This window comes from Chenopodium quinoa, unplaced genomic scaffold, assembly GCF_001683475.1.
Source record: "Chenopodium quinoa cultivar QQ74 unplaced genomic scaffold, ASM168347v1, whole genome shotgun sequence".
Lineage (NCBI taxonomy): Eukaryota > Viridiplantae > Streptophyta > Magnoliopsida > Caryophyllales > Amaranthaceae > Chenopodium > Chenopodium quinoa.
In genome coordinates this window covers 1-15,728 of record NW_018743569.1, presented here as the reverse complement: position 1 = coordinate 15,728, position 15,728 = coordinate 1, and the positions used below count along the sequence as shown (strand labels likewise).

The window sequence follows — 15,728 nt, the reverse complement described above, 5'->3', positions numbered from 1 at the left end:
AGTTCGGGGCATTGAGAAGGCTTGTCAATTGGCTACCATTCGCGCACTTTAGCGTATAAGTTAAGGCATCCATTAGGCACTCCTTACATTGCTCCTTACTAATATCAGGAGTGCATTGCACTAAACAATATATATTCGGATATTCAAAATAACTCCCTTCTCCTACTCCAAAATAGCACGACGAATTTTCCGATGTGGCTTCTTCTATCAACCTTTTGAAGATTGGCTCAATTGTCCGATTCAACATGCCTTCATCGGACAACTTTAATATCCAACGTCAATATATATAGGCGTGATCTCCATCATTCCAACAATCGGACGGTTAGCATAGCGTAACATGCATTCCTGCCATAAAGAACAATTAGAGATGCCAAATTCTAGTGTAAGATGATCAAACACATGGGATAAAATAGAAGTGGCAAACTTTTTTTTCCCAAGGATTATGGAATATAGAAGTTGTCCCTTGATTATTCTCTATAAGAAGATAATTATTGCATAATTATATACCTTGTTGTATAATATATAGTCTACAATATCCCATGTGGCCAAATATATATTTAATACAAGTATGTAGAATGTCTATATTCTGATTCTTTAGTCCAAGTTATCCATCTCAATTATCTCAATCACTATTATTATCTCACTTAGCTTAATTAAGAAAATTCTACGCACCTAATTCTTTACGTGAAGGATGAGTTTAGTTATTAGATACATCACTATATGAAAGATGTACATAACATGACATACCGCATATATAGTTATGGCCTCTTTTGTGGAGCACATTTGTAAGAGATTATTTGTGGCATCCTCGACACATTCATGGCATGTTTGGAGTGTAAGGTCATCACGACAATCATACAAGGCATAGACTTTGTTTGTGGCATCTTTGTCTGTGCCTGCAATGAAGGTTGAGAAGGTTTTGGAAGAGGATAAGGAGGTTAGCTTAGAGAAAGCATTCAAGAGATTAGAGTAATAATCACTTATTTCAGTGTAGTTTCCCTTTGTGTAGTCGCAGCTCCAGCCCAAGATGTTAGGGCTGTCCTGGCTAGTTGTGGGAGTAACGAGGGTGAGCGTTGTGATGAAGAAGAGAAGAGGGAACATTGTTTGCTTAGCCATGGACTTCTTATTAAAGCATGCACCTTTTAGAAATTTGAGGAAATTTAGTAACTATCCTTGTTAAGTTTTACAAAGATATATGACCATTATTTTTCTATCCATAAGTGAGATTCTAGTTTAATTACTACATACAATATTTTAAATTATTTTACAAATTATTCATTCAATCAAAGCTAGAAAAATTGACAAAGGACTAGGAATCGTTTAAGCATTCAACCTCTAGATAGAATAAATCATTGTCACATACGTATGTAGGTAGCATTTATTTTTATAGTTGCAACAATTTGACTTTTACACTATTCATGGTTGTGTTTTACTTTGACTATCATTGATGATTTATACTTAAGCAAAAATATAGTCATGTGGGAATCTTGTTATATTCGTCTTGATTTATGCTATTCTAATATCAAATGTTTATACTTTTTACATATTAGAAATTAAAGATATTAACGATTGAAATCATGCATCGGCACACGTGAAAAGAAAAGTGTTGCAACTATTAAAAAATAGAATAAGTATATATATATTTATATATGATAGCTAAAATAATTTATTAGGAAGGATTGGTCTCTGCGAGCCTTAATGAAGTTCTGCCCTAGAATAAACCAATAAAATTAAAAAAAAAATGTGGTAAAGCTGAAAACAAGGAAAATTATACCTAATATTCTTTCCATATTGATGGACTTGTCAAATGCTGATATTCTTTTTTTTTTCTTGTCAAATGCTGATATTCAAATTAAAGCATGAAATGCAACTAAAGAGAAAGGCAGAACCTACCTCATCAATTCTTATATTGATATAGTAATGTTCAAATCATTATCATCACCAGCAACATTTATGTATCCTACTTGTATATAACTATAAGAATTATTCAATTAAAACATCATATGTTACTATTCATTAGGTTTTCTATAGTCAATAACATAGTGGTATATAAAGCATAGTGATGTAAATAGAACTATACAAATGACAGATAGTTTAATTTAGTACGAAGTACTCAGGAAATTTTTTATAATTAACGTTGTGATTGTATTTTATTTGTACTATTGTACATAACAACATGACCTTACAATATTTTATTCAATTTGTATTATCCGATCCATTATTTAATTTAGAAAATATAATTATAAACTGCTTAATACATGCCGCAGAAAAAATGGAGTTTAGTTCTTCCCAATTATACAGTGTGTCTTATGCACAGCGGTGAGGAGCTAAGGACGTTAAGCATGAGCCATGAGGTACTCACAACTTAAGAAAATTTTAAAACCTATATTAATAAAATGAATTAGAATTGGACCTTATTATTCTATGAATACTATAGACGGTTACGTTGTAAATTATTTGACCGTTTAAAGAGTTCTTGTAGTGCACATACATATAACAAAAAAAAAAAAAAAAAAAAAAAGTCATCCATCTTGACTTTTTTCATTAATTAATTTGTGTGGACTATAAACTATGTTAAATTATATGCACTAACACATACTTCGTATAAATATTTGCTGAAGGCCCGCCCTAAAAAAAAATGCTTATCAAAGGTGTATCCATTTACGTTTACATACAAGCCTAAGTTAGTTTCATACTAAAACCAATAATTGTTAATCACGTTGGTGGGGTGATCCATTAGATTTTGTTGTACTATACATATGCTTGTCATCCCTCCTCTCATCCGTCTGTAATAATATAGTACTCTGCATAGTAATATATATATCATTTTGACTAGTAAACAATTCGTTTCAGTATTGAGATTTAATCAATAGGTTTTATGAAAGAATGAATTAGATTTTTAAGTTAAAGCTAAGACTAGATCTAGAGATTAAAAAAATGAGGGCTTGTTGACAAATCGAATGAGTACCAAAAAATTAATTAACAAAATAGGTTATAAAATCCAAAGAATCGGTCTCGAGAACGACTATATTCTACCCTAATTTTTTTTTTTAATATCCATTACAAATATACACGTAGATGCTATATTGCTATTTATACATGACATTCCTTCTTAATAGTTCTTCACATACATCACAAAGTTGTGTAAATCCAACAACAAAACGAACCATGCATACCCTAGTACCAATAATAAGGACCTATTTATTTTTATTAGTGCTACTAAACCGTACCATAATTATTCCAGTAACTTCGGTAACACCAATCACCATGTTTACTGCCCCGAACATCACCAAGCCCAATTGCCCTCGAAAATGCGGTGACTTAACCATCCCCTACCCATTTGGTGTAGGGTTCGGTGCCAGTTGCTCAAGAAGCTTATGGTATGACATATTTTGCATGACTTCTTTCAATCCACCAAAGGCTTTTTTACTAGCAGCCAATGACCAATATGGAAATGCAGTGGAGATCCTTGACATATCCGAATCTCACGTCCGTCTTCGGAACCAAGTTCTAAACAAGTGTTTCAATTCAACGGCTGTTATATCCCTGAATTTCCCGACACTTTGAGTTTCAACCTCGTCACAACACTTGTCCCGTACAGTGTATCAGGTACGCGGTGGCAAGTCCACGTAAACTAGCTCATCAAGAGGAAGCATAGAACTACTTCATTCCTCTGTGTTTTTAAGTTGTTCTAGGTTGACTTCTTACATTGTTTACTCACTTCTTTGACCATCATTTTCTAATTACAAATAATAAATAACATAGTTATGTTGGGTGTCATTATATTCATCATCTCGATAAGCACACAAAAAATATTATAATTTTTTGAAAATTTTGTAAATAACCACCCCTCAATACATCCTATTTAGAAGTAACCTCCCCTTATTTTTCAATTATACCACCCTTTTTTTCAAAAACGCTAAAAAGTTTCATTTTTAATTTAAAATATAAACATTGACTTTTGTGCCAAATTTTCTTTATTAAGGTTTAGAGGTCATTTTGGTCCTTTGAATTTGATTTGAGGTCAAAAATTGAAAAAACGTTATCGGAAATACCTATTTTTTCGTGCTAATAATTACCTCGGTTTCCATGACACATACAAAATGAGACATTTTCAATAACTTTTTTCATATTTTGACCTCAAATCGACTCCAAATGCCAGAATCAAAAGACTCCTAAAACCTTAATAAAATGGATGTAATAAATCCTATACTATGTGTAGGTACCGCAAACAAGTTGTTCGTTGTGGGGTGTCATGATGCCTCCCATTTCGAGTCAGCCTTCGATGCCACTCCCACTGTGATCCCCAGTGATCAAGGTACTTCATGCAGTACTTATTGCAGCTTCGACGCCAGAAATGTGGCTGCAGGCAAATGCAATGGCAATGGGTGTTGCCAAGCCGTCATTCCTGGGGAATGATGAGATCTTATTCGTTGAGTTTTGATATCCTCATGAACCATACATCGACTGTGACATATAATCCTTGTGGGTACTCATTTGTGGCAGACCAAGAAAGTTTCAAATTTCGCGGCATTCCTGATCTAAATGACCCCAACTTTGTAAACAGGACAGCATATGAAGCTCCTTTGGCGCTAGATTGGTTCATAGAAAAATGATACGTGTGCCGATGCTCAACGTGATCTTAACTCCTATGCATGTGTGCAAAATACTACTTGTGTCGATGTCATTGATAGTGATATTGGAGGTTATCGATGCAGTTGTCTTCCTAGTTATCAAGGCCATCCATATCTTTCTCCTGGTTGCTCAGGTAATATGCATGACACCAACTTCATTAATGAAATCTTGATTGTTCCATTTTTTTTAAAGAAAAAAATCAAGTATTTGTTCATTCTATATATGGAGTAATAGTTATGTTTCAACCTTATCATTTATGTCATATAAGTTGGATTTTCTACACATCAGTCAGATCAAGAAATTTAGAACAAAAAAGTATTTGTATACGATGAAAAAAGTATTTGTATAGGATGAAGTTATTAGTAACAAAATATCGTATATGGTAATATACCAATATGTACATGAATCATGCATTCCTAAGTTTTTATATATTTTTTTTTTCAATTTTGAATCAAAATGTTGCATTTGTTTTTGACTAGTGTTACAAAGTGTGAGATAATTTGTTTATATTAATCTTTGAATGTGCACAGATATAAATGAATGCGCGGATCCAAGTAGTAGTCCATGCTCTATGATATGCACAAATATACCAGGAAACTACACATGCTCATGCCCATCAGGATATGCTGGGGATGGTAGAAAACAAGGACGGGTTGCAAACGACAATTTCCTGTAATGAAGGTTGCCTTAGGTACTAATTGCTAAATAGCATGAGCAAACTTCTTAGTTTTACACTTTTAATTATATCTTTCCACTATTATTAGTAATTCTTTCAGGAAATTACACTTCCATAATTAATGGAAACTATACTTTGTCAACTCACAGGTGTTGGCTTCGGCTCCCTATTTTTACTCATTGCCCTCATTTGGATGATCTTTGCCGGGAAGAGAAGAAGGATTTCAAAAATGAAAGAGTTGTTCTATCAAAAAAATGGAGGTTTGTTGTTGAATTAACTAATAACCCCCAGTACGCATGATAACATGGAGCAAGTAAAGGTCTTTACTATTGACGAGTTGATGGTGGCCACCAAGAACTTCAAGGAAGAAAGGATCATTGGTCGAGGTGGCTATGGTACAGTTTACAAGGGATTATTACCAAATGATCAAATTGTCGCAGTTAAGAGATCAAAGTTCATGGATGAAGGTCAAATTGAACAATTTATAAATGAGTTGATCCTTCTAGCACGAACAAAACATCCAAATGTGTACGACTTCTAGGATGTTGTTTGGAGGTTGAAGTCCCATTGTTAGTCTACGAGTTTATTTCCAATGGCACGTTACATGATCACATTCACAATATAGACGGGGCTTCTTGGTATTCTTGGAGCAATTGCTTGCAAATTGCCATGGACTTGGCCAATGCGCTAACATATATACATTCAATACCAATAATTCATCGAGACATCAAATCTTCAAACATCTTACTAGATGATAGTCATACACCAAAAATATCCGACTTTGGTGCTTCACGATTGATTCCATTAAATCACACCCATTTATCCACCGTGGTCCAAGGTACACTTAGGATATCTAGACCCAGAGTACTTTTTTTCAAGCCAATTAACCGAGAAAAGTTGATGTTTATAGCTTTGGTGTTGTTCTTGCTGAACTCTTAACAAGGACAAGGCCTCTTTTACCGGTAAGGCAAACGGACCAAAATTGCAATTTGGCAGCATACTTTATACAATCGATTCAAGAAGACAATTTATTCGACATTCTGGACTCTCAATTGATTGTGGAAGCAACTCAAGAGCAGCTTATCTTCATTGCAAATCTTGTACAACGATGCTTAAGTGTTAAGGGTGATGAATAGGCCGACAATGATGGAAGTCGCAATTGATCTAGGAGAATTATGTAAGCAACCAACGAACTTGTCTCCGATTGAACGAGAAATGTAACAGCAACATACATGATTACATAACAGGAGAATTAATAATTATGTCATCATCAATTACTATTATTTTTTTTTTTCATTTTTTATGAGGACTATTAATTAATTTTCTTTTAATTTGGTTGTTCTTGACATTTTTCTCAAGGTGTCTGGTTGTTCTTAACATTTTGATCAAGGTGTCTTACTTTTATTTTGGTTTATTTTTTTAGACTAAGGTATCTTAATCTTGTGATTTGAATGAGAAAAGTATTTCTTGATGATCATATGAATAATACACAAAAAAAAAAAAAAAAAAAAAAAAAAAACTCAAGTCTTAAGAAGTTCTTTGAATCAAAGCTGATATCAAACTAAGATCGATCTTGCTGAATTTGTCTAATAGAATTTGGCGGCCAAAATTTCTGATTCAAAAAATTTAAGACACCTTGATTGAGTAACAAACAACAAAACAATGTAACTTGAATTAAATAAATATGTAAACTCACTATACAGTTCCATGATAAAGATCTTTCATTCTTTCAATGATGTCTTTGCAATGATTCATACGTTAATTGATCATTGTTTTTCAAGCAAAGTCATGGTATCATGCTTGGCTAGGCTATTGCTCGGGGTCAAGTACATTGTTTGCTTCCATAAGTTCTCCTAGTTCCATCGCCACTTCCTTCATTTTTGGCCTCAAAGCACCCTCAACACTTTAGTCATCGTTGTACAAGATTTCCCATTGAGATGAGTTGCTCTTGAGTTGCTTCCGTAACCAATTGAGAATCCAAAATATTGAACAAATTATCTTGCGCGCTGCATAGAGTTGACAAAGTATGTTGCCAAATTTTGATTATGTTCTTCAGTTTGCCTCTCTAACAAAAGTGGCCTTGTCCTCGCTAAGAGTTCAGCAATGACTACGCCAAAGCTATAAACATCACTTTTCTCCGTCAATTGACTTGAAAAAAGGTACTATGGATCGAGATATCCTAGTGTACCTTGTACCACGGTTGACAAATGAGTCTCATTTAATGGAATTAACCTTGAAGCTCCAAAGTCGGATATCTTTTCTGCATAACTATCGTCTAGTAAAATATTTGAGGACTTAATGTCTCGATGAATTATTGGTAAAGAATGTATGTATGCCAACGCATTAGCCGAGTCCATGGCAATTCGCAAACAATTGCTCCAAGAATACCAAGAAGGTCTCTCTTGATTATGTATATGATCATGTAGTGTGCCATTGGAGATAAAACTCGTAAACCAACAATGGGACTTCAACTTCCAAACAACACCCTAAAAGTTCGTACCACATTAGGGTCTCTTATTCGTGCAAGAAGGATCAACTCGTTAATAAATTGGTCGATTTGATTCTCATCTACGAATTTTGATTTTTTCACTGCTACAATTTTGACTATTCGGTAAAAAAAACCCTTGTAAACCGTACCATAACCACCTCGACCAACAATTTGTTCGTCTTTAAAGTTCTTAGTGGCTACCTTCAACTCGTCAATGGTAAATACCTTTACTTGCTCCAAATTGGTTTTCACCACCAGCCATCAAGTTAGTTGAATGAACTAACCAATCCCACAAATAAATAAATACTACTACTAATAGCGTGTGGGTACGGTCCAAATTGGTATGTTAGCAGGAGAAGCCGTGGCCCCGTGGGTGATACTCAAAGGTAGGATGAAATTATAATGTTTATAATGGAAAAGACCATAAGTTTGTTTCAAGTTTGCAAATTAAGACCTTTTTAAAACTGTATTTGGGAGATAATACCTTGTAAAAATACTTTATCTGTTTTCAAAATAATCGACACAATATAATAAAATCTAATATACAGTACAATGCATTAGTTTGACCATAAAATATACAAGTAATCGTACATATTTGCTCTAGGTATATTTTCACTTGAGAAAACAATGTTATAACATTACATGCATGATTACCAAAGAAAAAGGAGAAAATTAAAAATTAAGTTTCTAATAGAATACAAACGTTGACCTCCATTACTAGTAGTCCTTGAGTGTTGTTTGACATGGTAGCCATGGGAGGAACTGGTGAAGGGCTTGGTGACGATATATTGTAGAAAAGATACGAAAATCGTATCTCATAAAGCAACTTTGGCACGCCATGATAACTTGACATCATACTATCATTTTGAACATTTGAAGGGTTGTAATTCAAGGAATTCATCAAACACTCCTTGCATTGCTCCCTACTTATATCAGGAGTACATTGCACCATAGAATATACTCTTTGATACTCAAAATAACTCTCGTCTCCTAGTCCAAAGTAGCGCGATGAGTTCTCCATTGTAGCTTCATCTATTAGCCCTTTTAAGATCGGTTCAACAGTTCGATTTAACTCGCCTCCATCAGGTATACTGATCTCACAGAAATAAAGTTGGGGCTTCAACTCCATGATGTTGTAGATTGGACGGTTTGCATACCGTAACATGCATTGCTGCCATAGAGAACCATTGTAGTTGTATGTTCATTGGCTAGGAAAATATAAATTATTCATTTGGTCATACGAAGTATCTATATTTCTATATTGAGATGAAACTATATTTGAAGTATTTTATACGAGTAACAGCTAAGTCATACGAAGTACTGTACAATTTTGATACATATCTTGATTAGAAATTACCGTCAAATATTTATAAGTTTGACCTAAAAAATTAAATAGGCGGAATGGGGTATTTTTACAAACTACATATGAAGTTACTATTTGGATTTTTTTTTTTTTTTGACACATATTATTCGGATAATTCACCCATTTAATTCAATCACACGTCCACTTCATTCGGTTTTTTTGGATAGATTTGTTAGGATAAAAAAAAAAAAAAAACTCAAATGACAACTCTACTCTCTCCGTTCTTTTCTAATCTTCTCATTTACTGTTCATATAAAATGAAGTACTGGTAGTAAGTGAAAATTGGGTCCTTACATTACTTTTTAGATAGGAAAGAAAAATTAATTTGAAAGATTAGTGCTCCGAATTATTATACTTCATTTAATGTGGACCATGTGGTGGAGTAAAAAGTGATAAGATAAAAAAATAAACTGCCATAAAAAAAATAAAGCAAAAATAAGAAGATAAAAAAAAATACGGAGTAGGTAGATAAAAAAAGAACAAAGAGGGTACTTTTATAAAGTATGTTCTTTTAATTGTTATGAACATTAATACCTCATAGTAGGTTATGGCCTCTTTGGAGGTGCAAATCTCCAAGAGATTCTTTGCGGCTTCCTCAACGCAATCATGGCATGTTCGAAGTGGAAGGTCGTTTCGACAGTCATATAAGGCAAAGACTTCGTTTGCAGCATCCTCGCGTATGCCTCCAGAGTAGTTGGAGAAGATATTGGAAGAGGAGAGGGAGGTAAGATTAGAGAAGGCATTTAAGAGGTTTGAATGGAAAAGACTATTTTTAGTATAGTTCCCATTTGAGTCTTCACATTTCCAGCCTAAAAATATCGGATTATTTTGACTTGTTGTCAAACTTATCAGAGAAAGAGATGTGTAGAAGAAAAGATGAAGAGAAGAAATTATTTGCCAGGCCATTGGGAAGCCGTAATAGAAGTTAGAACCATGTTCTTATACGATTTTGGAAAAAAAAATTTAAGCTTTATAATTATAATTATAATTAATGAGAGCTCATCCATGTCATTTTAATCGAGCACTTACATAGTCAATTATACGTACTAATATACAGCTTACTGTAATTAACTTTAACAGATTTGTAGTGTACTTTTTTTTGTTTTCCCGTTTACTATTCATACAAAATAAAGTAGTGATCAGAAATTAGAATGGGTCCCTGTTGTCACCATCTTTAAATTATATTGTCATTTTATCTTACATAAACAAACATCTAACCTTATAGTTGACCATATATATAATAATTAATTATACTTGTATATAATATAATATTTTATAGTTATTTTAAAACTATAAAATTATATTTTATTTGGGGTTTTCAAGTATGATATTTCAAAATGAAGCATATTAAAAAGGAAAAGAAAAAAAAAATGGACTTAGATTATTATCATAAATTTATAGTACTTGTATTTTTTTTTTTTTTAATCAAGGTTTTAAGGTTCAACAGAACATGGCCAGCAAGTCGAGGTCAAATGTGCAGCTATTATGCCGTCCTGGTAAAAACTTGCCTACCACTACAAGAGCATATCTGTACAACATCGTGATAGACCTAACTGTGACGCTAACAACAACAATGACGCTAACTATTTTATCATTTGATCTAATCAATTTATTTAGTCATGCTAAGTATTTGCCTGGTAAGACAATTATAATCGCCACTTAGGCAACATACAATAAAAGTTACTCCGTATACTGGTAACACGGAGTATGCTACTATTTTTTTTTTTTTTCTTTTGGAATTTTTTTAATTAACAACATAAAAAAGCACGAAATTTTTTTAATACTACAAAAAAAAAAAAAAAATTACTTTAACACCACAAAATAGTAAAATAAATTTATCACAAATTTTTGTATGTGGCCTACTATACCGTGCGACAGGGGTTACTCGATCAGGGATTACTCGAGTTGCCGGGGTTACTTGAGTTTCTCGGTCAGGGGTTACTCGAGTTGTCGGGGTTACTCGAGTTACTTGGTCAGGGGTTACTTGAGTTACTCCTGACCGAGTAACCCCTCAAGTAACCCCTGACCGAGTAGCCCCTCGAGCAATCCATGATCGAAGCCCTCGAGTAACCCTGACCGAGTAACCCCTCACATAAGCCATGACTGAGTAACCCCTGACCGAACTCCTTAAGTAACCCCTAACCGAATTACTCGAGTAACCCCTGACCGAACTCCTTAAATAACTCCTAACCCGAGTAACTCAAGTGACCCCTGACCGAGTAACCCCTAACTGAGTAACTCGAGTAACCCTTGACCTAGTAATTCGAGTAAACCCTGACCGCGAGTAACCCCTCAAGTAACCTTTGACCGAGTGAACCCCTCGAGTAACCCTTGTCCGAACCCCTTAAGTAACCCCTGACCGAGTAACTCGTGTAACCCCTGACTGAATAACTCGGGTAACCCCTAACAAAATAACTCGAGTAACCCCTGGCACACGGTGTGGCCTGCTGCACCAAAAAGTTGCTGAAAATTGATTATATCACCACTTAACAGCTTTGATCCATAAATTATCTGTCAAGTGGATTCCATAGTGCCATGTGTCGCCATGTTATTGATTAAAAAAATTAAAAAAAAAAACAAAGAAAGAGCATTTTTAAAACATCACGTGACATGCAAATGATAGTCAACTCCAGAAATTTGAAGTCAACGACCATATTTCAACGTCAAGATCCCTCACAACAAAAGTGAATTTTAAAGACCTTTTTTTACCACTTTGAGCATATAAGGTTATTCATCACAAAAAAGTGAGCATATAAATACCTTTCTGACAGATTTTCCTTTAAGTAAATAATAATATTTTAAGGTTGGTGTGGGATAGATAAAACTCTAATACAACACTAAACTTAACAAAACTAGAGCTTTTTTTTTTGTTAGAGAAGTATTATCTTCCACTAATAACATTTATTTGACTACTAATAATCCTTAGTCATTACTAAGATGAGAATTACTAGAAAGTAGATAATATAATAATTTGAGCGCCATCAAATAATTATTTGGGATCTTGTTGATAATAGATTTGAGGTTGTTGATTAGATTTGCGGTACAATTTTCACAAAATTTAACTAGCCCATTCCTACCAATACGGTCTTCAACATGTTCTCATTTGAAGGGCTCGAGTCATGTTTATATTCTCATAGTTATCAAGATTCAATATAAAATTTCAACGTTCTTTTCTCCATTGTTTTCTTTAATTCATTACAATTGTATTATTTTACAATTTGATCACTATTTTACTATTTGATCATGGTTGTTTTTCTGCTTAAAACCTACAACAAATTCAATAACAAAATTCATAGAACTATTAAAAACTACGGATTTTGTTTATTGGTATATTCTGATCATAATCAAGCTAAGGTTATTGCCCGGAGCCATCTAGATTAAATTGTTTGCCTCCATAAATCTCCCAATTCCTTTGTCACTTCCTTCATTGTTGGCCTATCATCTCCCTGGACATTTAAGCATCGTTGTACAAGCTTTGCAATCGTGATTAGTTGCTCTTTAGTCGCTTCCATAACTAATTGAGGGTCCAAAATATTGAACAAATTGTCCTGTTGCATAGACTTGACAAAGTATGTTGCCAAATTTTGGTTTTGTGCTTCACTTTGCCTCTCCGTTAAAAGTGGCTTTGTCCGTGTTAGGAGTTCACAAAGAACTACACCAAAGCTGTAAACATCACTCTTCTCTGTTAATTGACTCGAGAAAAAGTACTCTGGATCGAGATAGCCTAGTGTACCTTGTACCACAGTGGACAAATGAGTCTTATGTAATGGAATCAACCTCGAAGCTCCAAAATCGGATATCTTTGCCGTGTAACTATCATCTAGTAATATGTTTGCGGACTTAATGTCTCGATGAAATATTGGAATTGTATGTATATGTGCTAGAGCACTAGCCGAGTCCATGGCAACACGCAAGCAATTACTCCAAGAATACCAAGTCGTTCCATCTTTGTTATGAATATGATCATATAATGTGCCATTGGAGATAAACTCGTACACCAACAACGGGACTTCAACCTCCAAACAACATCCTATAAGCCGTACCACATTAGGATGTCTAATTCGAGCCAAGAGGATCAACTCATTAATAAATTGTTCAATCTGATCTTCATCCACAAACTTTGATCTCTTAACCGCAACAACTTGATTATTTGGCAAAAATCCCTTGTAAACGGTCCCATAACCACCTCGACCAACAATCCGTTCTTCCTTGAAGTTCTTGGTGGCTACCTTTAGCTCATCTATGGTAAATACCTTCACTTGCTCCACGTCGTCTTGTTTATTAGGAGAAATTAGTTGCTTCAATAGCGATCCTCCATTTCTTTGAAAGAACGTCTCCTTCATTTTCGCAAGGTTTCTTTTTCTACTAGCCAAGAATGCCCAACTTAAAGTAACTAGTAAAGATAAGGAGCCCAATCCAACACCTGTATCATCAAGGAGGAGTACGTACAAATAAAATTAAAAAATTATTGTTAGAGGACCAACTCAACCAAAAGCTGATGGTTTTGACCCAGAAATTGATATGTTTTATACTCTATCAATTATCAGTGTTATATGTATGTATGATATTGTAAACAAAGTGTCCATAAATAGACATTACCTAAGCCAACTTTCAAAGCAGGAAATTCTAGATTGCAACTAGTCCCATTTCTTCTACCATCACCGGTGTATCCAGACGGGCAAGAACAAGTGTAGCTTCCTGGAGTGTTCTTACATTTCATTGAGCATGGACTACTATCGAGATCTTCACATTCATTTATATCTGCCAACACATAAGAAAGAGCAAACTCAACAAAAACTTAACTATATATATCTACATCTACAGTCCTACTTCGTATATCATTATTCTCTGATCCATCATGTAATGATGTACTCATTGTACATGGTATGGTATTGCTAGAAGGTTATGTCTACCTAGTGGATGATTTACCCACAAAGTCAACGTAATGTCTGATATATTAAAATACCGTTATAACAAATGCAACATATATAAATTAAAGAAATAATGAAAAATAACACATTCACACATTTACTAATAATGCGTTAACTATGTCCAAATAGGTAAATTAAGAAAAGTTTTATTGTTTTTGAAAACGATTTTATACAGTTTTCTTTAAAAAATGTCCAAAAATTATGTCAAAACTATCGTTTGTAGAGGCAATTAAATTATATTCAACACATATCCTAACAATTATGATACACAAAAATACGGAGTATAAAAAATGGTCGTAAATGTAGTCATCTTACCTGTGCATCCCGGACTAAGGTAAGGATGACCTTGATAACCAGGAAGACAACTGCAACGATACCCTACAATACCGGTATCAGCAGCATCGACACAATAGTATTCTCCTTACACTCATAAGAATGAAGATCGCGCTTAGCATTAGCGCAAGTTGTATTAGAAACCACCCAATCTAGCACCAAAGGAGCATCATACATAGTCCTATTTAAAAAGTTAGGGTCATTAAGATCTTTGATCCTCGAAACTTGAAACTTTCTTGGTCTGCTACGAATGAATACCCACAAGGGTTGTAAGATGTAATGGTTGAGTGGTTATTGTTGAAACTATCATGATTCACAGTATAAGACCTCATTCCCTTGGGAATATTGGCTTGGCAGCACCCTATGCCGTTGCATTCGCCTGCGACGACATTCTTGCCCCCTGAGCTGCAGTTGGTTCTGCATGAGGCAGTTCCGTCATCGGTCAGAGTGAACAAGCCAGTATCAATGCTTCCGGTGAATCGGGGATAGTCGCGGCACCCCACAGCGAAGAGTTTGTTTGCAGTACCTGGTGCCAGTGAAAAAAATTAAACGTGTATATGTAGGTAACTATAATAACTCAAATTTAAGTAGTTTGGGCTAATTATGTAGCCAGTTTAATTAATTTCTTAATTAATGTATGTGTTAATTGCTAACATGATTAATATATATATATATATAGACCGATAACTTGCAGTTTTTTTTTTTTGTAATATTAATTCTTACAATACAAAAAAAAAAAAAAAAAAAAAAAAAAAAAAGGCATAACCTCTTACAAAAAATCAAGTTTAATTAGCAAATTCATAAGAGAGGGTGGTTAGGGCGGGTGTTATGGCGGCTAAACTAATGCATGTGGCGGTGGGGGGTGGTGGTTTAGGGGTCAACACTGGAATAGTGGGTCAACAACCATATTCCGGGTTAATGTGGGTCTAGACAAAAAAAATAATTACGTGTGTTTTAACAAAAAAAAAATTATAAGGTGGTTTCTAACAAAAATTGTGTTTTCTGACAAATTTTCCTTTTTTTTTTTTTTTTTTTTGTGCACTATGTGTGATGATCTCACTGAAAATTGAAGAACATGTGCATTGTATACGTACCGGACACACTGTAGGGAGCACGCATTGTCTTGAGAAAGAATCTAGTGTAGTCGGAACTCATAGGAGAAGTTTCAGCCGTTGAATTGAAACATACGTAACTAATTTGGTTCTTAAGACGGATTTGAGTTTCAGATATGTCGAGGATTTCCATTGCATTTTGGTCATCATCATTACTTCCGGGTAGGAAGGCCTTCGGAGGATCAAAAGA

General features: G+C 34.4%; 1 protein-coding gene and 2 pseudogenes across 1 annotated transcript; 1 reads left to right on the top strand and 2 right to left on the bottom strand.

Moving 5' to 3' along the window:
- The first annotated feature begins 4,191 nt into the window (after positions 1-4,191).
- Positions 4,192-6,569, top strand: LOC110681636 (annotated as a pseudogene).
- Positions 6,570-8,478: 1,909 nt separating this feature from the next.
- LOC110681635 (cysteine-rich receptor-like protein kinase 25) lies at positions 8,479-10,094 on the bottom strand. The gene is made up of 2 exons (XM_021857785.1): positions 9,697-10,094; positions 8,479-8,970 (listed from the first exon to the last, which is right to left on the bottom strand). Exons 1-2 carry the CDS (start codon positions 10,066-10,068, stop codon positions 8,479-8,481), a joined length of 864 nt encoding a protein of 287 aa, XP_021713477.1. The 5' UTR covers positions 10,069-10,094.
- Positions 10,095-12,393: 2,299 nt separating this feature from the next.
- Positions 12,394-14,952, bottom strand: LOC110681637 (annotated as a pseudogene).
- Positions 14,953-15,728: the final 776 nt, after the last annotated feature.